The sequence below is a fragment of the Trichosurus vulpecula genome, chromosome 5, assembly GCF_011100635.1.
Source record: "Trichosurus vulpecula isolate mTriVul1 chromosome 5, mTriVul1.pri, whole genome shotgun sequence".
Taxonomy (NCBI): domain Eukaryota; kingdom Metazoa; phylum Chordata; class Mammalia; order Diprotodontia; family Phalangeridae; genus Trichosurus; species Trichosurus vulpecula.
The window spans coordinates 105,020,065-105,047,753 of record NC_050577.1 but is presented as its reverse complement, the minus strand read 5'-3'; the positions used below and the strand labels follow the sequence as shown (position 1 = coordinate 105,047,753).

General features: G+C 39.6%; 1 protein-coding gene across 1 annotated transcript in view; it reads left to right on the top strand.

The window, feature by feature from the left end:
* LOC118851010 overlaps nt 1-27,689 on the top strand; it is a 269,319-nt gene that overhangs the window by 108,020 nt on the left and 133,610 nt on the right. The window contains exons 60-84 of the mRNA XM_036760604.1: nt 379-512; nt 774-808; nt 899-1,015; nt 1,505-1,653; nt 2,592-2,676; nt 3,048-3,104; nt 4,427-4,551; nt 6,626-6,714; nt 7,892-7,941; nt 10,690-10,860; nt 12,291-12,443; nt 15,479-15,673; nt 18,021-18,175; nt 20,034-20,202; nt 20,500-20,596; nt 21,848-21,960; nt 22,648-22,773; nt 23,817-23,945; nt 24,061-24,171; nt 24,428-24,490; nt 25,411-25,545; nt 26,076-26,163; nt 26,651-26,789; nt 27,241-27,374; nt 27,636-27,670. Coding sequence (XP_036616499.1) covers nt 379-512; nt 774-808; nt 899-1,015; nt 1,505-1,653; nt 2,592-2,676; nt 3,048-3,104; nt 4,427-4,551; nt 6,626-6,714; nt 7,892-7,941; nt 10,690-10,860; nt 12,291-12,443; nt 15,479-15,673; nt 18,021-18,175; nt 20,034-20,202; nt 20,500-20,596; nt 21,848-21,960; nt 22,648-22,773; nt 23,817-23,945; nt 24,061-24,171; nt 24,428-24,490; nt 25,411-25,545; nt 26,076-26,163; nt 26,651-26,789; nt 27,241-27,374; nt 27,636-27,670 — 2,854 coding nt within the window. The remainder of the gene's footprint in view (nt 1-378; nt 513-773; nt 809-898; nt 1,016-1,504; nt 1,654-2,591; nt 2,677-3,047; nt 3,105-4,426; nt 4,552-6,625; nt 6,715-7,891; nt 7,942-10,689; nt 10,861-12,290; nt 12,444-15,478; nt 15,674-18,020; nt 18,176-20,033; nt 20,203-20,499; nt 20,597-21,847; nt 21,961-22,647; nt 22,774-23,816; nt 23,946-24,060; nt 24,172-24,427; nt 24,491-25,410; nt 25,546-26,075; nt 26,164-26,650; nt 26,790-27,240; nt 27,375-27,635; nt 27,671-27,689) is intronic.

The window sequence follows — 27,689 nt, the reverse complement described above, 5'->3', positions numbered from 1 at the left end:
AGGTCTGATTCCTATCTTTATCTTTTTTATGGTCAGGAAATACATATTTATCAGAATTATTCTAAGTGACACATCCTTAGCACAGTGCATCTATTCATAAGCTAAAGGAAAGTGTGCTCATCTTTTTTCCCCAAACATGCATATAAACAAATCATTTTTGTTACCTGATATTTGTAGCTAATGTACCTCCTAGTCTTAGTTTCTTCCTGCCCCAAGTACAGATTGCTTTTACAGGCCCACTTTCCCATCTTGTGACCCCAGTTATTGGCTGAGAATAATCCTCAGATCATGGGCTTCACTGTAAGAGCTCCCTGAGAGGGAAAGTTCTCCATCCCTGACTGGACAAGTTGTCATTTCTTATTTTTCTTCCCTGATCAGAGCTGTGCAAGAGGCCACAGGAGAGAGAGGAATCGTGATCACGCGCTCAACCTTTCCATCTTCAGGACGCTGGGCAGGACATTGGCTGGGAGACAACACAGCAGCATGGGACCAGCTCTATAAATCCATCATTGGTAAGTGCTGGGCTTTTCCTGAAGGTTTCCTTTGGAGGGGTGAGGAATCCAGCCTATGATCTCAGTAAGTCTGTAATTTTTCTGGACTCTTGAAGAGAATCAGAGAGCGCTCAGGTCCCTGACTAGCTAATTGTATCATTCCATGTATTTCATTGGACTTTTCTCCATGATGAGCTCTCTAAGTCAATGAGCAAGGAAGGGCAGAGCCTTGTCCAATCTACCAACTTGCCTGATCGAATATTGCTGTGTTTCTCATTGCAGGCATGATGGAATTCAGCCTCTTTGGAATATCCTATGTAAGTCTCACTCAAGTTCCCTGGATAACTTTTAGATGGTTTCAGAAACCCACAAAATTCTCATTCTCTGTTTTCCCTTTGTGTTCTCAGACAGGAGCTGATATCTGTGGATTCTTTAATGATGCTGAATATGAGATGTGTGCTCGCTGGATGCAACTGGGAGCCTTTTACCCTTTCTCTAGGAACCACAATACAGAGGGGCAAAAGGTGAGATACCAGGTTGTGCCTCAGGTCTGCCCTTATGCCAGATCTCCTGCTTCAGTTCCTCCCCCATGACTTAATGGAGCCCCTCTTTCCTGTTTTGACTCTGGGCAGTTTTCACTTTTCTGCCAGGAGGTTACGATGCCAGGGCCCCTCTAATCTTTCATACATATGCTCTTTGGATATAACCCACTGCAATGTAAGACTGCTACAGAACAAATATCTGTTTGGTCTGTGATGCCAAAAATATGTTTTTGTATTGGGTCTAACTATTTTTAGGGTACACTAAGGTGTAGCAAAGCAGGGAAAGAAGAATCAGAATGTGTTCCCTTGTAAAGGTCAAGGGGAAATGCAGCCTGAGGAATTAGGAAGCAAAGCATGTTAGGCTCTGCAGGTTACCCGTGTAGTAGAGAGTAGCTTTCTAGTTATCTGTCCTGTTTCCCACTGAAGTCAGGTGAAGGGTTTGGTGTGAGTTTTCCCTCCTTCTCTCTCTAGAGACAAGACCCTGTGGCTTGGAATTCCACCTTTGAGGATATTTCAAGAAATGTCCTTCAGACAAGATACACGCTGTTGCCTTATCTCTACACCCTGATGCACATGGCCCATGTAGAAGGCAGCACTGTTGTCCGGCCCCTTCTTCATGAGTAAGTGCCCACTCTGGGTCTCAGGGTCCTGTGTTGGATTTCATTTTGGAATTCATTTGGAAGCTCTTTTTGTTTTACCTCCCCCTGTTAGAATTTGAGGTCCTTGAGAAGAGGGCCAGTCTTTCTTTTCTGTTTGTTTCCCCACTGCCTTGCATCTAGTGAGCATTAGTGTTTTTTCATTCATTGATTCATTCTAAAGTGAAGTATATTCCTTAGGTACAGAGGTAGCCTATGGAAGCGAGCACGAACCTCAGAGTCAGAAGATCTGTTTGTTGCTGTTGTTGTGGATCTCAGCTATGACAGTAGCTTGTGACCAGGAGCAAACCATTTATTCTCTCTGAGGCTCAGTTTTCTTATCTGTAAAGTGGGGACAATAATAAGGGCACTTCCCACCTCATAGATTTGGTGTGAGCAAAGCATTCTGCAAACCTGAAAACACTGTATAAGTATATGTTTTTTATTAAAATTTTTACTCTTTTAAAAGGTGAGTATTATCTAAGGACACTTGATAATCCCAAAGCCTTCTTTTTGGTTTAGTGATATAGTGAATCATATTTTTCTTTTTAAACAATTTGATTTCCTTTTTATGACTGAAATGGGTCAAAATTAGTTTAAAACATTTCCTGAACTTATACATAATAGTAGGAGAAAGGCTCAGGGCTAGGAAATAAGTCAAAGTCACCTCGATATTTCAAATGCACCGTGATTAATATCCTTACCTGTGCCTGATTGAACCAGACCTAGGGGAAAAAGGAAAGACTCAAAGGGAACAGAAGTTAGGCATTTCTTGGATGGAGCCTAAGTCCCTTGGAGACTTGTCAGAATCATGAAGTTAGACTGATTTCCAAGGTTCCTTGGAGCTCCAACTTCAATGATCCAATGGCCTGAGAGAACATTGTCAGTATCATTGAACTGTTATACCATGTTTCTCTGCCCAGGTTTGTGGAAGACAAAGAAACCTGGGACATATTCCTTCAATTCTTGTGGGGTCCAGCCTTATTAATCAGCCCTGTTCTGGAACCTGTGAGTATGGATTCTCCTGAGCCTGTATAATATCCAAACTGAGATATAATGTTGAATAGCAGAAATGGGTCAGAGCTTGGCACTCCGAGTTGTAAGGTCTAGTCCTTGTGTTGTTATTGAATTGTTCTGCAGCTTAAAAATCATTCTTGAGGCTTCAATTTCCTTGTCTGGAAAATGAACGATACTCCTACCTATCCCTAAGCCACAAGGTCATTGGAAGACAATCAAGAAATGATAAATCCATAAGATATTTGCTTTTGAATATTCTTAAATGTCGCAATTATTAATCATGCTAATCCCTCTAGGAAATTTTGATGAATTTGTCCATGTATTTATTCCATTAAAAAGAATACCTACCTAATTTATTGTAGAATTCCTGGAATGTGACTGCCTACTTCCCCAATGCCAGCTGGTATGATTATTACACGGTAAGTGTCTTTGATGGGAAATAGGAACTCATGCCACCTCTGTTCAAGATAGTCTGAAAGTTCTGAGTGTAGAATGGGATGCTGGTAGCTAAGGTATCTCATCCTGGAATATTGTTATGATCTATGTAAAGTTTGCCCCAAGCAGCTCTTAGATGTTTGACCCTGCCATACTCTATCATTAATGCTCTTTCAAGTTTTCCTGATCTTAAGTTTTCATAGCTGGGACTCACCCAAACACAGCTGTTTTCTGAGCACTTTGCACGATCTCCTTTAGGAGATACTGTGAGCTGACTGTAGTGATTCTATCCTATTGGAGAAGGGGAACTCTGGGAAATGGTCAGAGCCCTTTTTGCTAAGAAAGTCTAGAGGTCTTAAGCTACTTTGGTTACTTTACTATTTTATTCCTGAATGTAACCACTTTCAACCTATTGTGTAGTCTCTGAAGCTCAGTAGGTGCCAAATAAACGTTTGTTGAGTGATTTGACCTTTTTCCCCTCATCTTTTAAGTGAGGAAATGAGAATAGGTGGCTTTTAAGGTCCCTCTCAGGCATCCTAGACTGAGAATATTTTCAGATAATTCAAAAGCATCTAAAATAATTTAAGTAATTTGAATTTAAAATTTATTTGAACTTAATTTAAATATTCTCTAAAGCTGTTTTTTTTTTTAATTTCCCTGAAGACTAAGTCCCCATAGCCAAGGTGGTGGAGGGATAATTCTTCCTTCTTTCCTTCCACTCCCCCCATGTATGTGAGGAAAGAAGCTTAAATAAGCGGTGACTTTCCTTTTGATTGTTCTAGGTACATAGTCATTATAAGCTTTCTTCAAGGTGACCTTTTTAAAGGATTAATGTCAATATCTTTGATTCCATGTTTATCTTCTATCCTTCCTGGGCAGTTAGCTTACTTCATTGGTTGAGTACCCAGTATATGCATAGCCCTATACTGATTTCTGAGGTTTTCCATGTACAAGTCTGAGGAAGGGGCCCTGTTCAGGGGGAACTCATACCCTGAGTTATAGAGATAGGCTAGGGCTAGACCAATCATGAACCTGTACTAAGAAAGACAATAAAGATCTGTGAAGTACTGTGGTCCTTTTGAAGGCTAAAGTGGCTTTAGGTTTCTTTGAAGAAAGGCAACATTTGATTGAAAATGGAAGAAAAGATAGGAGGAAATGCAGAACAATCCATAAGTGGATAAAGGACTTGAGAGGCCATGGTGGGGGACCAAAGGCAGAAACACCTCTTGTCCTTTCACTTCTAAGTTACTTAGCTAGGGGGAGGTGCAAGAACTCATTTTTCTCCTGGCTTTTCTCTCAACCATAGGGCTCAGACATTGGAGTGAGGGGACAGTGGAAGAACCTGCCAGCCCCTCTTGACCACATCAATCTGCACATCCGCGGGGGCTACATCCTTCCCTGGCAAAAACCTGCAAATAACACCCACTATAGGTGAGTGAGGGGAGCCACATCCTTCTGCCCTTTCCAGAGGTGTGACTCAGATCCTAATGGTAACTGTATTTGTCCTTTTCTTGAAAAGTAGTGGATAGAGTCCTGGAGTTGGAGTCTAAAAGACTTGGGTTTGAGCTGACTTCTAGGTGTGCAACTTTGGGAAAATCCCACAAATTCCAAGGGTGTCAGTCCTCTCATTATGCTTAAACATCCTACCTCACTGGAATTATTTTGAAAATAACAAAAACACTCTAAATCCTAAGGGGTTGTTTAAATGGGAGTCATTGTCACTTTTCTCTGACATTATCATTTTGTCTTTTCAGTTGCTCATTACCAGGATCATCACAATGATCAGGCTCATTTTGTCATTTAAACGGGGGCTTTCTGAGCATCCTGCATTTTCGTTGACTGTGTGCTGCATGCCTGGAATGTTCTCCCTCCTCATCTCTTCCTCTTGGCACTTTTTGCCTCCATTTGACTATGAGCTCCCTGGGAGCAGGGAATTACCTTTGAATTTCATTGCACCCTCATCACTGAGTGAATGCCTGGCACATAGTGAGCACTTAATATTTGTTGACTGACTGACCATTGGATAATATATTATGTGAATGCAAGCACTTTGTGATATATTTTATGGGAATACTTCACTATCTACTCCATGACAGATGAAATAAAATGAACCTATGTTGAAAATACAGTTCAAACATTTTGAAAAGTCATGATTCATATTCATTTCTGCCCAGTGCACTCTGAGAATCATGAGAAAAATCTCTGAACATAAGTATCCTTGTAGGAGGCATCATGGATGATCTTTCCACTTACCTGGCCTCTACTCTAATTCTGGCCTTTATTACTGACAATTCTTTCAGACTATTTGAACCCCAGTAAGATCCAAAGCCTGAATTTATCAACCAAACTGCTTTACTCTACTCCAAAAATGCCCTTTCCTGTGTCAGCAACTTCAAAGACCAAATAAGATTGATGAGGAGTACCTTTCCTTTTGGTAACAGGATGTCTGCAACCAGAACAGTCGGATTTCTCTTATATTGATATTCTAGGGACATTCACATCTCTAAGTGACATTACCTTGTCATTTGTCTTGTCTTACTGTATTTAGGACTCATTCAACTAAGAAACTTCCTGTCTTATGATACGGGGACCATAAACTGGAGTTGGGGTTGTTCTAAAGTGTATTTAAACCATGTCATTCTTCTGTCAGTCAATCAGAAGTTTGCTTCTGATTCCATGATCATGTATCTGCTAGCTTTAAGGGAATAAACTATATGAATTTATATATCACCTAGCCTCCTTTAACCAAACTTTCAGGTAGACATCACCAGTCTCCCAGACCATTACAATACCTTCCAAAGTGACCTTCTTGCATCCAGTCTCTCCCCTCTTGGATGGTGTATCCTCCACTTTGTTGCCAAATTGAGAGGAATAAAGCATAATTCTGAGGCCCAGCTCTTAGGCTCAGAAAGTTTCACTGTCTCCCTCTTAGATTGAATATAAACTGCTCTGTATAATGTGTAGCATGTAAAGCCCATCTCTATATGGCTCTAGCTTATCTTTCCAAGCTGATTCCACATTATTCCACCTCACATACTCAACTGACCTATTTGTTCTCCACATCCATATAGTCCATCTCACACGCCAGTGGTGGCTTAGAATATAATGTGTCCCATATGTCTGGAATGTTCTCTTTTCTCATCTTTACTACTTGGAACCCCTTAGTTTCCCTCGTGGTCATCTCGACTGCAGCCTACTATATAAGATCTTTACTGAATTCTGCAATAATTGGTGTTTCAACTGCTACTCCACAGTAGGCCCAAAATGTTCTCTTTATTTTGAATTTACTTATCTGTGAATATGCTACATTATAATATGTGCCGTCATTGCCTCTCCCCAGTAGAATCTAAGTTCCTTGAATGCAGTAACCATTTCTTTTTTTTTCTTCCTTTGAACATCTAGCCACTAACATGGTGCCCTATTCATAATAGTTGCTTAATAAAGGCTTGCCAAATGACTTTTCAAGATAAGGAGGAGGTCTAATTATAATTTCTGTTGTTCATAGCCGGAAAAATTCCCTGGGACTGATTGTGGCTTTATCTGACAATGAGACAGCTGAAGGAGAATTTTTTTGGGATGATGGACAGAGTATTGGTAAGTTAGATTTTCTGAAGTTCAGTGAACACCTTTATCTGTTTCTCTCTCTCTCTCTTTCTCTCTCTCTCTCTCTGTCTTTCTACCTTTCTCTCTCTCCCTCCCTCCTTCTCTTTTCCCTTCATTTCATCCCACTCTTTTCTCATTTTATTCCTTATCTCTTATACTCTCTTTCTCTGTCTCTTTCACTCTTCCTTCTTCTATCCTTTCTCTTCCTTTATTTCTTCTTTTCCTTTATTTCTTCTTCTTCCTCTATTCTTCTTTTTCTTCATTCTTCACTTCTTTGCTGCCTCTCTCTTTCGTTTCCTCACTCTGTCCTTCCCTTGCCCTCTCCCTCCTTTGCTCCTGCTCCCTTCATCTCCCTCCTCATATTGTCTCTTGACTATGATGCAGCTCTTAAAGCTATTTAGAGGATAGAAAAAGTTGTTGGAAATAAAAAGTCACAGAAAGTAAGCTTGATTTATAGAATAACATTTCATCCTATCCAGCATTTAATTAGATGGCTTTCCTTGGGAGTCAGGAGGACCTGAATTCAATTCCCACGTGGGGCACATACTGGTTGCATGCCCCTAAGCAAATCACTTACTCTCTTAGTATCCCAGACAACTCTCTAACAATTAAATTTACAAAGAATGTGCCATTCTTTACAGGTAGAGGATGTTCCTAACCAGGAGTTCCCTAAACCAGTGAAGGAACAGGCTGACACTACTCTCTTTTAATCAGATTTCTAAGGACAATAATTGGAGATCATGGATGTGAAAATTAAGGTTAAATATGAAAATTAAAGATTAACTTTGTTTTACCACACTGATTCAGTGTCTCTAGTTAGGAGCAAAGGAATATTAGTTTTTCCGGCCTTCACGATCTTAACGTTTTACAAATATGAATAATTCATGTGAAATCAATGCCCATTCCTCAGTAGTCTCACGGCTTTGTCTCCTGCAATCACAAGCCTCTTTTCAAGAGCTTTAGATTCCTGAAAACCATTCATGGCACAATGTGGGAGGTGCTGTGTAGTTTCATTGCACTGGGTAAATTTAAGTATCTTGAAAACACAGAGGATAGGAAGAACCAGGAAGGCTAAGGGCCTCAAAGGCAGCAAAAAGTCAGTGGCATCATGTGTCTGAGGCTAGGCATAATAGGACCTAGTAGAATTCACTCTGTTATCTTGTTGCAGATACTTATGAAAGGGGGAATTACTATTTTTCAACCTTCTCTGTCAGTCAGGTGAGTATTATTGGTGCCTTTGACTCTTTGTTCATTTTCTCAGCACAATTAGTGGCACTGACAGCTGATAATAATGGTATGAAGTAAGGCCTACCTTATGATAACACTTCTGTGAGCCATGACTTAAGGCTATGACCCATCCTTTTGTCCAAGGCATACAATGACAATTTCCAAAAGAGCCTATTAGAGCATATTGTCAACTCAAATTAGAGTTGAGAAAGGACTTCTCAGTAACTTCATCCTAATGGAGAATTCATGCTACAATAGACCTGGAAGGAGAAAGAACCACTTGCCTTCCCCAATTCCTCCACTCCCTGTCCTCTCTTTCCCTAACCCTGTAACGTCATATATTAGGTAACTTATCTCTTTATTCACTAGACTCTTTTCTCCCCAGAATTTTTTTTGTTGGAAAATTGAGACATTTTCCTTGCCCTAGTCTTGTGGTACTTCTATTTTCCAGTCTTTCAGAGATCACTAACTGTACCTTAGTAATCACATTTGCTGGTTATTTCAGGCCCTGATGATATAGTTCATCTAGGCCAGGTGACTTGAATTCATTAAAGATAGTAAGTGGTCTCTACCTGTCTGCTTCCTTGTCTTTAGTACTAACCCACTGTTAGTCATTTGTGTTCTGACATTTCCAGTAAAGTCAAATGCTTTATCCTTTTTTTGAGCCTCTCTTTTCCCCCAATGTATCTTAAAAGCCAAATAAAATCATTTTTGTTGTTCTCAGACTCTTTTGCCAGCCTGATCCTATTTTTACAGAACTGTGCTGTATTCTTTTATTCATCTTCTCTCACTTCAATACTCCATACATTTCTTTTCAAAACCTAAGTTGATTAGTTAGTTTCCCATGTATCCACATTAGTCTTTTCAAACAAATCCCAGTTTTCCTTTTCATTTAAATTATTTCCTTTAAATGTCTTCAGAATTTCCTTCTTGACCATCTTCCATCCCTCCTTGGCTGATTTTCTTGGAAGCATTTTAGGAAAATGAACAGGAATAAGTATTCATGTAGCACCTCCATGCCAGGCACTGTGCTAAGCTCTCTTTAAACAAGTATTATTTCATTTGATCCTGGCAATAACCTTGCAAAGTAGGTGCTATGATTATCCCCATTTTAGAGTTGAAGAAACTGAGAGAAAAAGAGATTAAGTTTCTTGCTCAAAGTCATACAGCTCATCAACTACTTCCATCATTGCAATATGAATATTATTCTGAGATATCATCTTCTCAGCTGGCTGTTCAATTCCCAAATTAGTCTTTCCTTTCCATAATCCCTTCCTTCAATGGGTAATAATGAGGAGAATACAACTTGTTCCCTTATGAAATTCAGTTTATTTCCCAAAAGTTCATGATCATTGACAATAATTTTTAGATTCCTTCAGGAAGTGTCATTTTAGTGTTCACTTCTGGCTCACAGATACAGTTGACCCTATATCTCTAGCTGCTAACCTGTAAAGTTTCCTAAAATCAGAAGTCCTAAGTCCTCTGATTACTTTAGACAGACATTTGGAATTAAGGTGATCTATGTTACACCATCTTGAAGTTAGGAATGCAATATATTCTCCTTTCTTTTGCACAAGTAGATTCACCTTTAAATGAAAATTTCTGTTAACCTGAGAATCTTCTCAAACTCCCAAAGGAAACTCCAACCCTTCTAAAAAATTTGCTTTAGTTCCAAGTGATGGATTTGTGATTCAGAGTTTCTTTTAGACAAAGACATTGCTAAAACCAGTTTTGCATTTAGGGACTAAAATGTATGTCTTTGTATGTGTGACATGTATCAGTATATCACATGAGCTATTAAATGAAAATACACACAGAGTAGTTTGTGGGCTCTATCTTTCTACTTTTATAGTAACATTTCTAAATAGAAATATGTATGGACACATAAATATATGTATCATTTATTCACAGAGCTTGCATGTTATAATGGATAAGGGCCATCTGTGAAATCCAAAAGATCTGACTTTCAATCTTGCTTCTGAAACATTTGAGTTGTGTGGCCATTGGAAAGTTATTTAACTTTTTGGTGCATCAGGTTCCTCTTTAAGACTGAAAGTTACAGACGAGTTACTGACCTGCTTTAGTTTCCACAGTTGATGTTTCATAAAGACAGGAAATCACAGGACTCATTTACTTCCAAGGATGTCCAGCCTTCTTTCCTTCTTTCCGCTCTCCTACAGTATGACAAAGTATGCATAAGTTCTAGACAGATTCGCAGAGCTTGTCCTTTACCAACATGGAATTCTTTTGGTTTCTTGGGTTGGTTGGACAGAGAAGTTGGACAGAACTGGACACATCACTCAGAAAACTCATCCTTCTACTAAGTAAATGTCTAGAGAATCTAGAGGGTGTACCAGGAACCAGAATTCAAATATGGCTGTCTAAAGCCACCATGGGGAATGTAGTCATTGATTTCATGTCAACCAGGCTAATGAGCTTACTCATTATTGGGTGGAGAAGAGAAGGCTCATGATAGCATCCATTCTAACCCAGCAAGGAATTCCAGTCTTTTCAGCCATCTCCCTGATGGAGCTGCTGCTTGTTAGATTTAAAGCAAGAGACCTACTACTACTGTGTTAGGACTATTATTCTCCCTCCCTCCCAATACAATCTCTCCCTCCACTTGCCAGAGGAAGTAAAATAGACATCATTGTCCTTTGGGTGTCTTGGAGCATGTAATTGTTACAGAATTGGATGTAGGGCAGGATAACCTGGACACTGCCTTTGGGTATCTTTTAGAATCGCCTAGAGGTCAAGGTTGTGCACATGAACTACAATGATCCAGATGGCCTAGCATTTGAAGAGATCAAAATATTTGGGTTGAACTTCAAACCAGATACTGTTATTGTGGCAGAAAATAATGTTACAATCCAATCTACTGCTGAGATCAAGTATGATTCTGCAACAAAGGTAAATGTTTCCTTTATCGTTCTCATTTATTGTACATTTAAACCAATCAATTGCTCTGTATAACTAGGTTTTCCTGTTTCGTACCTTTAAGCATCAGCCTTTTTATTCTACATTTTAACTGATTTTTAAATGGGAATCTTGCTGATGTTCATTTTAGACATCCTTTCTATACAGAGGATTATCATAAATAATTTAAGATTTTCCTGATGCCTCAAAGTCAATGTCATATGCTCTAGGTATAAGTAAAGATTTGTACAGAACATGTAGATATTAGAGGATTTAGAGCTGAGTGGACATTAACTTCAGGGCTGCCTTCTTATAAAACAAACAAGTCTCGGTCAGGTATCAAGCTTGCTTTTTCCTCCAAAAATATCTGCAAGAAAATGTCAGCTTGCTTTTTCTCCATTTGCCCTTTTTCGTGGCTGCCTTTATTTTACATCAGTTATTGATTGAAAGGCCAAAATAGGCTTTCTAAAGTGTGAAAACTCTAGAAACTGGAGAACCACCAGCAATTCTTTTTCATCACTATTCACTAATATTGATCACGTTGGACGTTATTAAAGGTACTCTTATTTTTTAATACCCCAGCTAAGGTTAGATGTTCATTTTCACTTTTCCATTCACTCTTTTGTCTAACTTGCATTATATTTTAATGATACGTAAAACGGGAATATCCCTCATTATTATACAAATTTGTAGAAGATTCTTTGGAGCATAGCTCCTGGCAATGCTTTATAAATCAGTGTGAAAAAATTCCTTCAGAGATGACCCCAAGTGGTAATATTTTGAAAACCTTCTGAGCCCATGAGATTTCTTTAATGTACTTCTCAATTTTTTAATGGGGTCCTCTCCGGATACAATAGAATTTGAGACAAAGGAATAGCTAGGCTTCCACTGAGAATAATGAGGACTCCACCCAAGAGGAGCAAGATGATAATGGAAACCTGTCTTTACTGTCTGCTTCAAAAGATAAAATGTTATTCAATGGATTCTGTGAGTGGCCACAATTATTTTGCTCATTACTTCCCACTGTTCTATCAAGCCTTCTAAAATTATCTAGCTTTGAATTAATGTCTAAGATTAGAGTCATAGAACCAGAGGCAGAAATTTTGAGGAATTTTGAGTTCCTTTTGTCCAGTCCCCTGTTTATACAGGACCAGTTGAGTGAATCATTCAATTTCGTTCAACATAAGGTCATCTCTTTGCCAAAGAAAGTTTGCTAGGTTATTTTTCTGTGAAATAAGATGTCAGTTATGTGATCTTAGCAATTCTTAGTTTTGTTGGGTGAAGGAAGGAAGGGAAAAACACCAGGAAATTCCATCAGAGTTGTGATGAAGAGGACAAGTTTTGTGTGTGGTCAAAGGAAAGAATTTCTGGATAATTGAAATGGTGACTCTCACTGACTTGCAACATCCATTCTGACTTGACAGGTTGGTAACATCACAGGGCTTCACCTCGAACTGGGAAAGGAATACACAGTGGAATGGTTCACTCAATTCATAGATACGGAAAAATTTGACTGCTACCCTGATGAAGATGGTGTCAATGAAGAAAACTGTCTTTTGCGTAACTGTGTCTGGGAGGTAAGATTTTACACACACAAATACAAATAAATACGCGCACACTTCCAAAGACTATCAGCTTCTCCTTTTCTCCTTTACTTCACTTCCAATTCATCATATTGGTCCCTCCTCCCCCATTTTAATGAGATTGGGTAAGATAAAGAATGTTAGACAGAGATGAGAAGCAAATCTCTGCCAAGAGAACCAGGAGAGGGAACAATCATGGCAAAGATAATTCAGTGTCTCCCTGTAAGTTGCCTAAGTACCCTGGATGTCTCAATTGTAAAGAAGTTTATGTTTGTGGAAATGCTAAGGAGGCAAATGGTTATTACCAATAAGTGGGTATCTCTGTAGGATTTTTGGTTTGTATATGCTTTATGTTTTGCTAATTAGGTAAGGATATAAATAAGGGTAAGGCCTCTCAGTTCTAGAAGACCCTATGAAGTCAAGAAGCTTCCTATCTCTGGGCATATGTGAAATTGGAGGATCCATTCTCCATGCCCACCAAGCCCATGCCACCATATAAATATGTTGAAATTCAATAGAAATTAGCCCTGGAATTTGCTGAATTATCTCCCCTCTGGAAAAATGCTAGGGAGCAAATTATATTGCTTCTGTGACTCATTCTAAGTCTATATCATGCCCTTGAGTACACAAATCCTTGGGATATCAGAGCATTGGGCAAAATGTAAAATACTGACAAGTTACTCACAAGTTTCCTTGTGGTACAAGGATTCTATGAGGAATTTTGGCTCTTGGTTTATACTGTCATCACTCTCCTTTTGGATTCAAAATAAGAAAAGCCAGGGAGACAGATTTCTCTGAGAAGTGGGGTGGGAAGTCTGGAAGAAAGAAGAAACCAAGAGAAGATCTTGGAAAGAAATCAGCTGTAGTGTAATTGAATAAGTATTGGACCTGGAATCAGGAAAGACCTGCTTCAAATCCCAGCTCTGACGTTTACCAGCTGTGGGATGGGACATTCCCATAATGCCTCTTAGCTTCAGTTTTCTAATCTGTACAGTGAGCATTAGGAATCCTGTTATATTTATCCCACAGGGTCATAAACAGGATTAAAGGAGTTAGGGAATGAAAGAACTTTGAAAACTATAATGAAATATATACATTTTTATAGTTCACTTTGTTTCTATGGGAAAACCATGTTTCAGGCAAACTGCTACAGTCTCATGTGCTGACAAGACAATGCATGTCAGGCAGTAAAGAAGAATTTGTGAAATGCCTAATGTGTGCATGGCACTGTGCTAATCATCAGGGATACAAAGAAAGGAGGAAAAAAAGTCTTTGTCCTCATTCATGTCACATTCCAATTTAAGAGACAATGTGTTAATAATTTGTTACCTGTAAGATAACTGTAGAGTATGTGGAAGGCAGATTAAGAGAGAAATGCTCTAACAGCTTGGCAGAGGTTGGGGTTTAACTGGAAAAGGCCTCCTATAGAAAGTGGTCCAAGAATCTGGTGAAGGGACAGAGAATTGCAGATATGGAAAACAGCCAGTTTAGAGGCATGCAGATGGGATGGAGATGACTGTGATTTAAAGGGACTACTGTCATGTCATTAGAGCTGGATCATATAGTATGTGAGGAATAAAGCGTAAGTAGATTAGACATGTAGGAAGGAACCGGAATGAGGGAGCCCTTTAGATAGCAAACAGCAGATATTAAATTTGATCCTAGAGGTAATAGGAAACCACTAGAGTTCAGTGTGAAGTTACGTAACATGGAGACAGTTATCATTTCAGGAAAAAGCTTCTTATTGGCTTCTAAGTGGAGAATATGATTGAGGAGGAAGGGACCTGAAGTAGGGAAACAAAATGGAAGGATATTTCAGGGGAGCTGGATGGCACAGAAAATAGAGCAGAAGCTTAGAGTCAGGAAGACCTGAGTTCAAATCCAGCCTCAGACACTTCCAAGCTTTGTGATACTTGACAAGTCACTTAACCATGTTTGCCTCAGTTTCCTTGTCTATAAAATGAGCTGGAGAAGGAAATAGCAAACCATTCCAGTATCTTTGCTAAGAAAAACCCATATGGGGTCATGAAGAGATAGATGTGACTGAAATGACTAAATAGGAACAATAAATTTTTGAAACAAGAAATATGTGAAGACACTTCCAACTTACCGTTTTTAAGAGTGAGAAATTTCATAAGTACTATACCCTGAGAACATTTTCTAACATTTTTTGGTGTGTTGGTCAATTTCACTGATTTTTCATATTCTTTTCTTTTCCTCCTTCTATTCGTTCTTTCCTTTATCAAACTTGCAAGTTTTCTTTCTTCCTTCCTTTCTTTCTTCCTTCCTTTCTTTCTTTCTTTCTTTCTTTCTTTCTTTCTTTCTTTCTTTCTTTCTTTCTTTCTTTCTTTCTTTCTCTCTTTCTTTTTCTTTCTTCCTTTCTTCCTTTCTTCCTTCCTTCCTTCCTTCCTTCCTTCCTTCCTTCCTTCCTTCCTTCCTTCCTTCCTTCCTTCCTTCCTTTCTTTCTCCCTTTTCTCCATCTCTCTCTTTCTTTTTCTTTCTCAGTTCCTCTCTCTCTCTCCTTAAAAAAATAGTATTTTGTATGGAATGGTGCTGTGGAGAAAAGTGGGTAGATAAAGGTGTTGTAAAAATGATAGCAAAAAACTTTTTAAAAAGATACTATTATTACAATGTGAGTACAAATAGATGAGAGTCTATCATAGAGGTGACTGTGTGAGTGGAGAGAATCTAGGTGAGAAATGTTGAATTGTGAAGGAAGACATGATGGGACTTGGCATCTTTTCTCTCTGGACTTCCAATGCAATATTGAACTTGGAATAATAAAGAGATGAATGAAGAATATGACCAGCGGATAGAGGTTTTTAGCTCTCTGTACCCACAGAAGCATGAACAAAGCAATGACTTAAACCTCATCAAATGGGATAGAAAAATTATTAGGAAAAATTTCCTAAGAAAAGTACATTGGACAAGAATCTAAGAAAATTATTTCAAAGAAATGGGGCTAGATATGACCTAGTTTTCTTCCAGTTTTATCATTCTGCTGAGTTTCTAATGTTTTTATTTTTCAGCCAACCAGTTCCTCTGGAGTCCCTTATTGCTATATCACCAAATATTATTATACTGCCTCTAACATTCAGAGTACACCAGCAGGCCTAACAGCAACTATCACCCGAATTCCTGGAGACAGCTACTATCCTTCTACTCCCATAGATGAGCTTCACTTGGAGGTGACTTTCCATACAAACAACATGCTACAGTTCAAGGTATGTTCAGCTTAGGACTCTTGTTAACAGAGAGGTTTGTAGGAAATCAGCAATATTTATTCAATTAGCAACTCAATCAGCTAGCACTTATTGTGTGGTTACTATGCTCTAGGCAGTGGGCTAACCTGTGAGGATAAAAGGAAAGGCAAAAGCAATTCCTGAGCTCAGGGAATTTACAATATAATGGGTGAGACAACTTGGTCATAAACCTATTTAGTATCCACTATGTGCAAGGTGCTCTAATGGACTTGGAAGTGTCAGAAAAGAAAACTAGCTATGAGGCAGGAAATTTTAAGTATGATGGGAGTGGTTTAAAGTGTTGAGGCTATGAGAGGTTTGAAAGAAAAAGCAAACACTTGGTTCTTGGGTTGTCATGGTGGACATGGTATTTTTTTCCATCACTGAATGTTAAGTTACATTATGATAGGTAGGGAAGAGATGATGGAACATTTATAATAGTAATTTGACATGAAATTCCATGATTTTGTACTTGAGCAAGAAGTAAATCACACATGAAACCCTATTTTTCTTAAATCAGGTCATCTTCTTAATTTCTCCCTACCTCAGTCTCAATGGGTACCGTCATTCAAGAGACAACTGAATTCTCACCTCTGCTTCATAGATCTTCTGAGAGGCAGTGTACCATAACAGATAGAACACTGGACTTAGTGTCAAGAAGACATCCATTTAAATGTCTTTCCAGATATTTAGTAGAGTGTCTGTTTTGGGGCAGCTAGGTGGCGCAGTGTGTAGAGCCACGGCCCTATTTAGTCGAAGTGTTACCCTTGTGAAACCACTTAATTTTCATTTCTTTATCTGTAAAATGGGCTTGATAGTCCTTATAGTATTTCCCTGTTTGGATTGGGATTGACCTCAAGTGAGGTAATGTATGGAAAGAGCTGTTGAAAGTGTAAAATGCCCTTTAATTATTATTCACTATTGTTTGTCACCACCTCCCCTTTAATTTTTTCAACCATATTCATATGAGGTGTGTTAAATGCCTGCTGTATACATTGTGGTATGCTAGGCGCTGATTAAGAGAGACATGAATGACCTAATTTCCATTAAGGAGCTAGTAATCTGTTACTGTTACATAGACCAATTAACATGTCCTGGTACCCTACCACCAGCCCCCAAATAAAGTTTCATCTCTAAATTAGTCTTTTGAAAGACCAATCTTGATAATGCAAGCAGCAGAGTAAAACATCTGATTTGGAGGGTGGTTCTACTAAAATTATCTGCCTAAGGTGAAGTTCATATCCTTGTTTGCTGAGTAGACACATCATAGGATCATAGATTTAGAAGTAGAAAGGACATTAGAGATTACATGTGCAAGACACAGATCTTTTGGCCTTAGTTTCATCTGTGCAGTGCGGTTTGCATTACAGAATTTCTAACTTCACAACAATGAATGAATGAAAGGATACTTATTAAGTATTTAGTATATGCCAAGCACCGGGGCTACACACACAAAAGGGAGACAGTTCTGACCCTCAAGGACCTTGCAGTCTCATTGTAGTAATACTTGGTGTTCTTTCTATGTACTCTGTGTAATCTAGTAAGATTTTGAGGGTGACAAATTATAGTTCACTGTAGAATTACTATAGTGGCTTTATCAGCCTTACCGTTGTCTACCTGAAAGTTTGGTTAAAGGAGGCAAACAAGCATTGTTTATTCCCTTAAAGCTAGCTGATACATACATGTATGGCGCCAGACAAATCTGACCGCCTGAAAAGAAGAATGAGAAGGTTTAAATACATTTTTAGAACGGTCGCAACTCAGCATGTCTGCGTTACTCAATTTTAGGATCTCCATGTATATTGAAACCTGATACAAGAAAAGGACTTTTCTAAATTGAATAGGTTGTAAATACAATAAGTCAAGATAGTGTCTCCAGTTAGGGGTCTCATCCTTAATGGCTAATAGACAGAGGAAAGAATGTTCTTAAGTCAGCCCAATCTGGCCTTGCTGACATAGGAAGAGGTATTCTCTGAGTTTACTCAGAGAACAAAGAGGTTGTTAGGTTTAGACTCTCCTTCTTGTTAATCAGTTCAGTCTCTTCCTCTGTTAATGAGTTCAGGCTCTTCCTCTGGTTAATCAGTTCAGGCTCTGACCCTTATTAAAGTTACTAAATTGATATTAAATGATGGTCATCATTAAAACAAAGGGGTCAATACACCCTTGACAGGTAGAAATTGAATGATAGTACTCTTCTGGCCATGCATGGTTTAATTCAGGAATTAAAGCTGATTGAGCCTCCAAAACCATGGAATCAGGTCAGCATTCAATTGGTACAATCTGATTCTAAGACCACAAATGTGTGAGCCCCAAGTTTTCTGTTTCCTAGATCGATGATCCCAACAACAAAAGGTATGAAGTCCCAGTGCCTTTAAATATTCCAAGCTCCCCCACCAGCCAACCTGAAAATCTTCTGTATGAGGTGACCATCAAGGAAAACCCATTTGGAATTGAGATCTGCCGAAAAAGCACAGGCACTGTGATGTAAGTAGTTTTTTGCTCTATATGTATGGGAATATGTGGGCAATCCACATTTTGATTTGACCCTGATTTCTGAAATCATTGAATAAGCTACTGGGTTTGGTCACCAAAAACTAGTGATCTGGATTTAAGTCTTCAATCTTGAACAAATGGAAATACATAGTACTTCTGGGAAATTCTGCAACTGACTTGACATACCTTGGCTTTGGTTTCCTAATTCATCCAGTGAGGCAATTTTATCAGAGAATGTATAAGGTTCCTTTCAACTGTAATGTTTTCCATGACTCCAGTCAAGGATTCCATGATGAAATATTACTACGGGAAGAAACTTGCATTGTTTCTTCTGCTTTCACATCCAATATCTGTACAAATTTGTTAAAATATGTAACACCCTTTAGATCCATGACCTACAAGGGTCAATCAATGTGTCAAAGAGAAACCTGGATATATATTGGGGCACTTGCATTAAGTTTTTATCGGCAACTTCTGTTTCCATCAATTTCTCCATCACTAAAAAAACAAAATGATTTTAAATTAGGTATGCTATGTGTCCAGATTTGGAGAAAGTAAAAAAAAATTCATTCTACTAATTATGTGATCTATAAAATCACTCTGAATTATTATTTCTCATGTCACAGATACAAAAATCATCCACCAGATGTAGGGAAGACAACTCTATTATATCCTGTATAGAATGGAGTAAGATTAAGCTTTGTACATGCCCGGATGCAGGGAAGACCTAGAGTAAAAACTCTTGGGGTTTCTTTCAAATGGAAATTGTAGAACTTGATGAAAAAACCAATATTTTCATAGTCTAGAGAGAGAAAGTCAAACCAGGAACAACTTATAACAACAAAGTAATAACAGTAATAAACTGTTCTTCCCAGGCACCAAGTCTCAGGCCCCCAACTTTACTAGAAGCTTGAATTAATTCCCCAGACCTCTTGGCTTTATTGCATGTTATTAAGTTGGATCTTTTATCAAAAGACTAATATGAGTTTCCCTGAGAAACAGCTGGTCCCCCTAATTAAGCAGGAGAAAGGTAATGGTAGGATAGAGAAAAGAAGGAAGTGCCAAGGAGGGGAGCAGGATAAATGAGTAGGTGTAATTAGATTCCAGTTTGAAGGATTGGGATAGTTAATAAATCCATGTGTAATACTAATAATAATGATAACAAGTAACATTAATGTCATGCTTACTCTGTGCCAGGCATTGCGCTAAACACTTTGCGGTTATTATCTCATTTGATCCTTACAACAACCCTTGCAGGTAGGGGCTATTATTATCCCCATTTCACAGATGGGGAAACTGAGGTAAACAGTGGTTAAGTGACTTGCTCATGGTCACACAGCTAGTTAGTGTCAGAAGTCAGATTTGAACTCAAGGTTTCCTGCCTTCAGGCCAGGCTTTCTATACACTGTGACATATAGCCACCAAGTCTGGCATTTAATGCACTGCACCATCTAGCTGCCTCAAGCACATTTGATTGTGTTGATGTCATACTATTCATTATGTTGTTCTCTAGTAGTTGTGTTTCTTTATCTAGCTTGTGATCTTCCTGAGGGTAGGAACTATTTCATCCACTTTTTTTTTTACTGTATCATCCTACCAAGCCTCCTTGTCCTCATATCTAAAGGCTATTTGCTGTAACCACCTCCAAACTCAAAGCCCTGTCAGCCAAAGAAACAGATGCTTCAGCGACTTTCTTTATCCCAAAGTCTAGTAAATGAATTTGGAGTGATTATGGCTATTCTGTAGATTCTGGTAATAGGGATGCATACCACAGGAAGTCTTCAACACCGCCCCCCCCCCTCACCCCCGCCCCCACCCCTTGGAGTCACTGTCTTCTCTTGTGTTTCAGTTGGGATTCCCAGGTCCCTGGCTTTACCTTTAATGACATGTTCCTACGTATCTCCACCCGCCTCCCTTCCCATTACATCTATGGCTTTGGGGAAACTGAGCACACGACATTCCGGAGGAACCTGAACTGGCACACATGGGGAATGTTTTCTCGAGACCAGCCCCCAGGGGTAAGGGTTCACAACTGGAGTATTGTAGGGCTTGTAGGTATTCATACACATTGTTTTCTTTGGCCCTGTTTCAGGATTAGATTATCCAAGTTCATGCTCCTCTATTGAGGATAGCTATGAACCTGTTTAATAAATTATAAATACATATTGAGTTGAATCACCTTCTCCTTCTTCATTTCCTTGAGACCTTGAACCTCCCCCAAGGAAGGTTATGGATCCAGCTGTATTATCCATTTTCATTTGTGTTTTTTGTGAGTAAACCATGACTGATCTCTTTTCAACTGGTGCTTCTACTAGTATAAGCTGAATTCCTATGGTGTGCACCCCTACTACATGGGTCTGGAAGAGGATGGCAATGCCCATGGAGTGCTCCTGCTCAACAGCAATGCCATGGGTAAGATGAGGGCTTCTTTTCTGACCGCACTTAATCTAAGACTTCTGGGAGGTTTCTGAATAGGAAAGTCCCAGTAGAACTCTAATTAAGTGAAATCCAGTATATATTTATTAAGCTCTTGATATGGACAAACTACTGGAGTAATCAAGAAAAGAAAAAGAGATAAAAGACCACGCCATCTGTACTTTTAAGCTGTCTTTAATCTAAAAGTGGAGACAAGATATGTATAAAAATAACATGAAAAATATTCATACTAAGGACAGAAAGGAGGTATGAAGAAGGGGCTATAAAAATTTAGAGAAGGAAGAAAACACTTGGTCCCCAAGAAGTGAGGGGCTAAGGAGAGTAAGAGAACAGAATAGGGATCTTGAACGGTGAGGCAGGATTGAAGATGAAGATGTCTTGGAAGAATGAGAAAAAAGACACTTTAGACAAAGAGAATAGTTTGAATAAAAGCAGGGAAGTGGGAAAATATTGCTTATTGTATCAGAGAATGATCAATTTATACCTGAAAGGGACTTTGGAGGTCATTGATCCAATTCTCTCCTTTTACAGAAGAGAAGAGTGAGGAGTTTATGAAGTGACTTATGTTTAATCGCATGAGTTGGAAGGCAGATAGTCAGTGTTTGAGCATTGATCTTCTGACTCAAAATTAGGCTTCTTTGCAATTTGAATGCAGTATAAAGTGGATGAGTGACTAGATGAGTTCAGGTTTTATGAATAGGTAATGGGGATAATAAGGGCATGATTAATAGTAATTTGAAGAAAAAGAAACAAAGGACGGGGAAGGTGATGGGATTTATTTGGCAGTGCTGAATTTCATGTGTATGAAGGTTTTCCTTGTGTGGAATTTCCAGTAGTTAGAGAAATTGTAGGTCCAGAATACAGGAAAGTGGAAGGCTGCGTAGGTGGATTTTGAAGCCATCTACATTTAGTTTGTGGAACTAGATGGAACAGATAATGCATATGGAAAGCTTGTCAGCTCATCAGATGTTGAGACAGGCAAATTATAAATTCTCTATAAGGATAAAATATAATAATTAGAGCTGTTTGAAGGTGGCATGGACTTTTCAAGCAGGTGGTCATTTCTCATCACTGGAAGTCTTCAGAAGGAAACTAGAGGACCTGCTTCCTGTGGGGGTGATAGGCGATTTCTACTCCTCTCTGGATTGGAGTAGATGATCTTTAGAGTCTGCTTCAATCTTCTATTCTATGATTCTGGGTCACCGAACACTTATTCTCTGTTTGCAGATGTGACTTTCCAGCCCACCCCTGCACTGACATATCGTACTGTGGGAGGTATTCTGGACTTTTACATGGTTTTGGGGCCAACTCCAGAGCTTGTCACTCAACAGTACACAGAGGTAGGAAGTCATGCAATCCTTCATTTGATAATCAAGGGTTTTCTGAGAAACTTTAAAGTGTGAAACACTTTACAAGGCACATTCATTCAACCACTCAGTAGACATCTTGTATATACCTCATTACCTTCATGCCTCATCCCCTTTAGAATATGAGGTCTTTGAAGGCAGAGACTTTTGCCTTCTTTGGGTCCACTGTGGTTAGCACAGTGCCTGGCCCTTTGTAAATATTTAACAAATGCCTGTTGATTGACAAACTGATGTTGGTCATAGCCTCTATCTTTGTAGCACATCAGATCCTAATGTTAGAACACAATCAGGAGATATCAAGGAAGCCCTTTTTGACATTTCATTATTCTTGAGCTCTTGTAGGGACAATCCCTATTTCATGTGCCTCCTAAGAATCCCAGATTTCTTGAAGGTACACAAATAAAAATAATAGCGTATGTTTACTTAGTACCTAAAGATGGTTAAAATGCTTTATAATTACTATCTCTTTGGAAATGGCAGAGATTCCCAGGAATGCTAGCTCCCTAGTTTCATGTTGTTTGGTCTTACAGTTACCCTGAGTCATGAGGCCACCACATAATGAGAGAAAATTGTTTTAGTGATTCTGTACTTGATACCACATATATTTCCTCCCCTGAAGGAATGGAATCTATATCAACTATTTTCTGTCCTTGTTTTCAGTTGATTGGCCGTCCAGTGATGACTCCCTACTGGGCCTTAGGCTTCCAGCTGTGTCGCTATGGATATGAGAGTGATTCTGAAATTGCTGAACTCTATGATGCCATGGTGGCTGCTCAGATCCCCTATGTATGGAGCTTCCCTACCCACCACAGCCTCACTTCTGTCTCCAGCCCTCAATCCCAACCTGTGCAATTGTCTTGTGGTCCTCGTGGCTTTCATTTCCACTTCCTCTGGTTTAATTATGGAATTTGAAATTTTTCAAACATGTTTTCAAGTTAAATGTTTGACATTTTAGGCAGAAGTCCTCAAAAAGTGACATTTCTGAATTTAATTTTTTAAAGAATTGAATTGGTTAAAACATTATACCGTTGAGTACAACTGTAGTTCAAGTAGTAAGCAACCATTGCAGCTGAAGAAATCTTAGATGCTTGCTAATTTCCACTTGTACATTGTGGCTATGGACATGGTTTCGCACAGGAATAATTGGGGTTGACCACCTATATTGTAACTAGCTACAAAAGGGCCAGAGTATGAATAGGATAGAGAAGGACCATGCCATCCTGTTTCTGCCAAGGCATTCAATTTCACTTCTAAATGTCATTTCTCTGCATTAAAGTATTGAGAGCAGAACTACAGGAACCAAGGGATCATAGATTTAGAGTTGAAAGGAAGCTTTCAGGACTTGGAACCCAACCCCTTGATTTAAAGCTGAGGAAACTGAGACACAGAGAGTTTAACTGACATGCTCAGGATCAAACAGCTAGTAATTGTGAGAGCTAGCATTTGAAATCAGGTCCTCTTCACTTGAAAAAAAAAAACTATCCCTTAGTGCTGCTTAGAGGAATAAGAACATAGGTTCTTCAAAGAATTTTGATTTTATTTTGGAATGAGCCATATTATTTTTCTGGGAGATGGTTTCTAGAGCGGTTCAATTTGATCTTTTTCAGCTTGATATTATGATCTCACACACCCCAATCACATGGAAAATAATGGTAGGGCAAAGCAATCTAGGAGTGAGTGTGATTGTTTCCAGGCTGGAATTTTAACTTGATCCTGGAAAGAATGTTTACAGTGGATCTTCCCCACTGCATGAATGAAAAGATCCAGTTGCTCTGGATCTATTGTGGTCAAAGTGCTATTTCTCCACTTTCCTTTCCTTTTTCTTCCAGGATGTGCAGTACTCAGACATTGATTACATGGAGAGGCAGCTGGACTTCACCCTCAGCCCTGAGTTTGCTGGCTTTCCCAATCTGATCAATCGAATGAAGGAGGCTGGCATGCGAGTCATCCTCATTCTGGTGCGTGGCTGCGTTAAGATTCCATGATGTCTTCTTCCTTGTTGAGCATTGATGTTTTCCTTGTCTTTGAGTAATTCTGTCTCTGACACTAGTAACTATCACTTATTGGTTGCAGGACCCAGCAATTTCTGGCAATGAGACTGAGCCATATCCTGCATTCACTCGGGGACTCCAGGAAGATGTGTTCATCAAGTGGCCAGATGACAGCGACATTGTTTGGGGAAAGGTAGAATAGGATTAGAGATGTTAATTAGACATGAGTGTGAAGGGATATCAGGGTGTTTGTAGTTTAATGGCTCATTTTTTTCTCATTGTTTCTGTGTATGTGTGAATTATGGCAATTAGGGCCTCTGATGTTTCTGCGAAATAGATTGATTTCAGGATGGTTTAAATTCTCCTCATGACATCTCTAAGTTGTGGCCCATCACACATAGCCAAGATTTACTCTAAGGAAATGACCCCCTTTCCTACCTTTCCCCCAGGTTTGGCCTGATTTGCCCGACGTCACTGTCGATGGATCTCTTGACTGGGACACGCAAGTGGAGGTAAAGAATTCTTCTGTGGTATGGGCTATAGAAGCTTTTATAGAAGAGAAGTGGTTCCTCCTGTCCAGATTGTTAAAGGACCATCCTCACAGAGAAGCAACCGTCCTTCCTCTCTTTCTTACTAATGCAGTACTTAGCACAATGCCTGAAATATAGTGCGCTTTGGAAATGTTCTGGTCACTGCCTAACCATGTCCTGATTTCCAGTTTTCCTTCCACACTTTCTGGAAGCACCTTCCCCAAAGGACCAAACCTTATTTTTCAGTCCTTATCAGGCATGCCACCTCCATTGGTTCTCAATATCCTGTCAAAAGGTGTTCCTGCATAGCAACTAGATTGTGCAAGAGCAGCTAGGTGGTGCAGTGGATAGTACCCTGGACCTGGAGTCAGGAAGACGTGGCTTTAAATTTGGCCTCAGAGCCGCACTATCTGTGTAACCCTTGGCAAGTTAGTCAAGCCTGTTTGCCTCAGTTTCCTCATCTGAAAAATGAGCTGGAAAAGGAAATGGGAAAGTACTCCAGTATCTTTGCTAAGAAATCCCTAAATGGAGTCACAGAGGGTCAGGCGTGACAGAAATGAATGAGTAACAACTGCAACATGCCGATTACATACAGACACAGGAACAAAGAACTCCCCCAAATAACATGCATAGGCAGATAATGTCTATCAGATAGAGGTAGGAGTCCTTTTGTTACAGTTGGGCAGTCAATCCACAGCCTCAGATTTATCTTTATGCCTCTTTGACAAATAATTGATTTGTGATCCTGTGGATTCTATTAAAGTAAGAATTCTTTGGAAAATGATTTGAACTTTTTCACAAGTTATCTCCATGTAGTAGCACAATTTCAAAAGACAAGTATCAAAGAGTCATTTGCCAGTGGCCTGATCAGTCTGTCTGCTGGTTGCATTTCATCTTTACAGATATACAGAGCTCATGCTGCTTTCCCAGACTTTTTCCGTAATTCAACAGTCACGTGGTGGAAGCGGGAATTGCTGGAACTCCACAACAATCCCACTGATCCAGAGAAGAGCTTGAAGTTTGATGGAATGTGGATTGTAAGTGTGTGTATGTGTCTGTGTGTCTGTGTGTGAATATGCATACATAAACATGCAAAAATATCCTAAAATATTGCGTATGTTTTCTTATTTTTAAACATATATATGTATAATTGCTCTGCAGTGGAGTGAATCAGTCAGTAAATGATCAAGACCCTCTGGACACAATTTTACCCTGAGGCTGCCATTTTCTAACAGGACATCAAACAATCTCTATTTCTATTACACATCCACCATTACTTTATCCTGCAGGGAAGATGCCTAATGTACCTACACATCAGGGAATTTATCTTTTTCACTGAAGTGAATTCAATATTTCCCTTGAGAGTGTTAGCCTCTCCAGCATGGCCTGAGAGAAAGCAAGGCCCAATCCCTCCAGGTGATCCCCCTTCTGATTAATCAGTCTCACCATGTGATGAGTGCACCAGGTGTAAGCATTTGTCTGTTGTCATCTGGCAGAAGGTAATGACAACAGAAGTCATGTATGCATGTAGTACACATATACCCAAAGATTCATTTTATATTTTTAGGATATGAATGAACCATCAAGCTTTGTGAATGGGGCAGTTCCTCCAGGCTGCAGGGATACCACGCTCAACCATCCTCCTTATATGCCCTGTAAGTACATTTTCTATTGTCACAATATTACCCAGTGTCAGGATGACCTTTTCAAAGATACCTGGGCTGAAGATTTGCCTTCCTTCATTACTAGCAGCTTGGCATTGGCATGAGAGTATCTCCAAGGACAAACCCATCAGCATTCTAAGCTGTCTTGGTCCATGTCATAGGTGTGCATAGAGTAAAGGGTAGATGTACCAGTACACCCTTGGGGAAGCACTTCCACTTAGCCAATCTCTAAATCCCTTCCAGTTCTCAATCCAATGGTCTGTGCAATGTGCTCAGAATTCATTTTTTCAGTTTTCTGTTCCCTACTGAACACTATAACCTGTTGTTCAAAACTTCCCATCTTCTAGCTCTGACTTGCTAATCTATCCCAAACTCCTATTCCACCCTGTCTCATCCCCTCAGCTCCAGCCACCTCCTTCTCTGCCACCACCAGATGGGAAGTAGGAGGACTCTCACATCATTGTATCTCTTTCCTCAGATCTGGAGGATAGAAGCAGCGGCCTGAGCAGTAAGACCCTGTGCATGGAAAGTCAGCAGTTCCTGTCTGATGGAAGCCCAGTGCGACACTATGATGTACACAGTCTCTATGGCTGGTCCCAGACAAAGCCCACATATGAGTGAGTCCCTGCCTACCTCTCCCTGAGGCCCATGCAACAAGTGAAAAGAACTGGAGTTTCCAATGAATGAAATTGCCAGTCCAATTCCTATCTTGAATATCTTTTTTATGTTTAGGAAATACACATTGGTCAAAATTATTCTGACACATTGTTAGCACAGTGAATGTATTCACAAGCTAAAGTAAATTTTGCTGCTCATTTTCCCCAAACAGGCATGTGACAAATCATTTTTGTTACCTGATATTTGTAGCTAATGCACCTCCTAGTCTCAGTTTCTTCCTGCCCCAAGTACAGATTGCTTTTACAGGCCCATATTCCCATCTCGTTCTCCCAGTCACTGGCTGAGAATAGTCCTCAGCTCATGGGCTTCACTGTAAGAGCTCCCTGAGAGGGAGAGATCTCTGGCCATGCCCAGATAGGCTCTCATTTCTTGCTTTTCTTCTGTGATCAGAGCTGTGCAAGAGGCCACAGGAGAGAGAGGAATTGTGATCACGCGCTCAACCTTTCCGTCTTCAGGACGCTGGGCAGGACATTGGCTGGGAGACAATACAGCAGCATGGGACCAGCTCTATAAATCCATCATTGGTAAATGCTGGGCTTTTCCTGAAGGTTTCCCTTGGAGGGGAGAGGAATCCAGCCTATGATCTCAGTCAGTCTGTCATTTTTCTGGACTCTTGAAGAGAATCAGAGAGGGGCCAGGTCCCTGACTAGCTAATTGTATCATTTCATGTATTTCATTGGACTTTTCTCCATGATGAGCTCTTTAAGTCAATGAGCAGAGAAAGTTAGAGTCTGGTGTAATCTACCAACTTGCCTGATCCAATATTGCTGTGTTTCTCATTGCAGGCATGATGGAATTCAGCCTCTTTGGAATACCCTATGTAAGTCTCACTCAAGTTC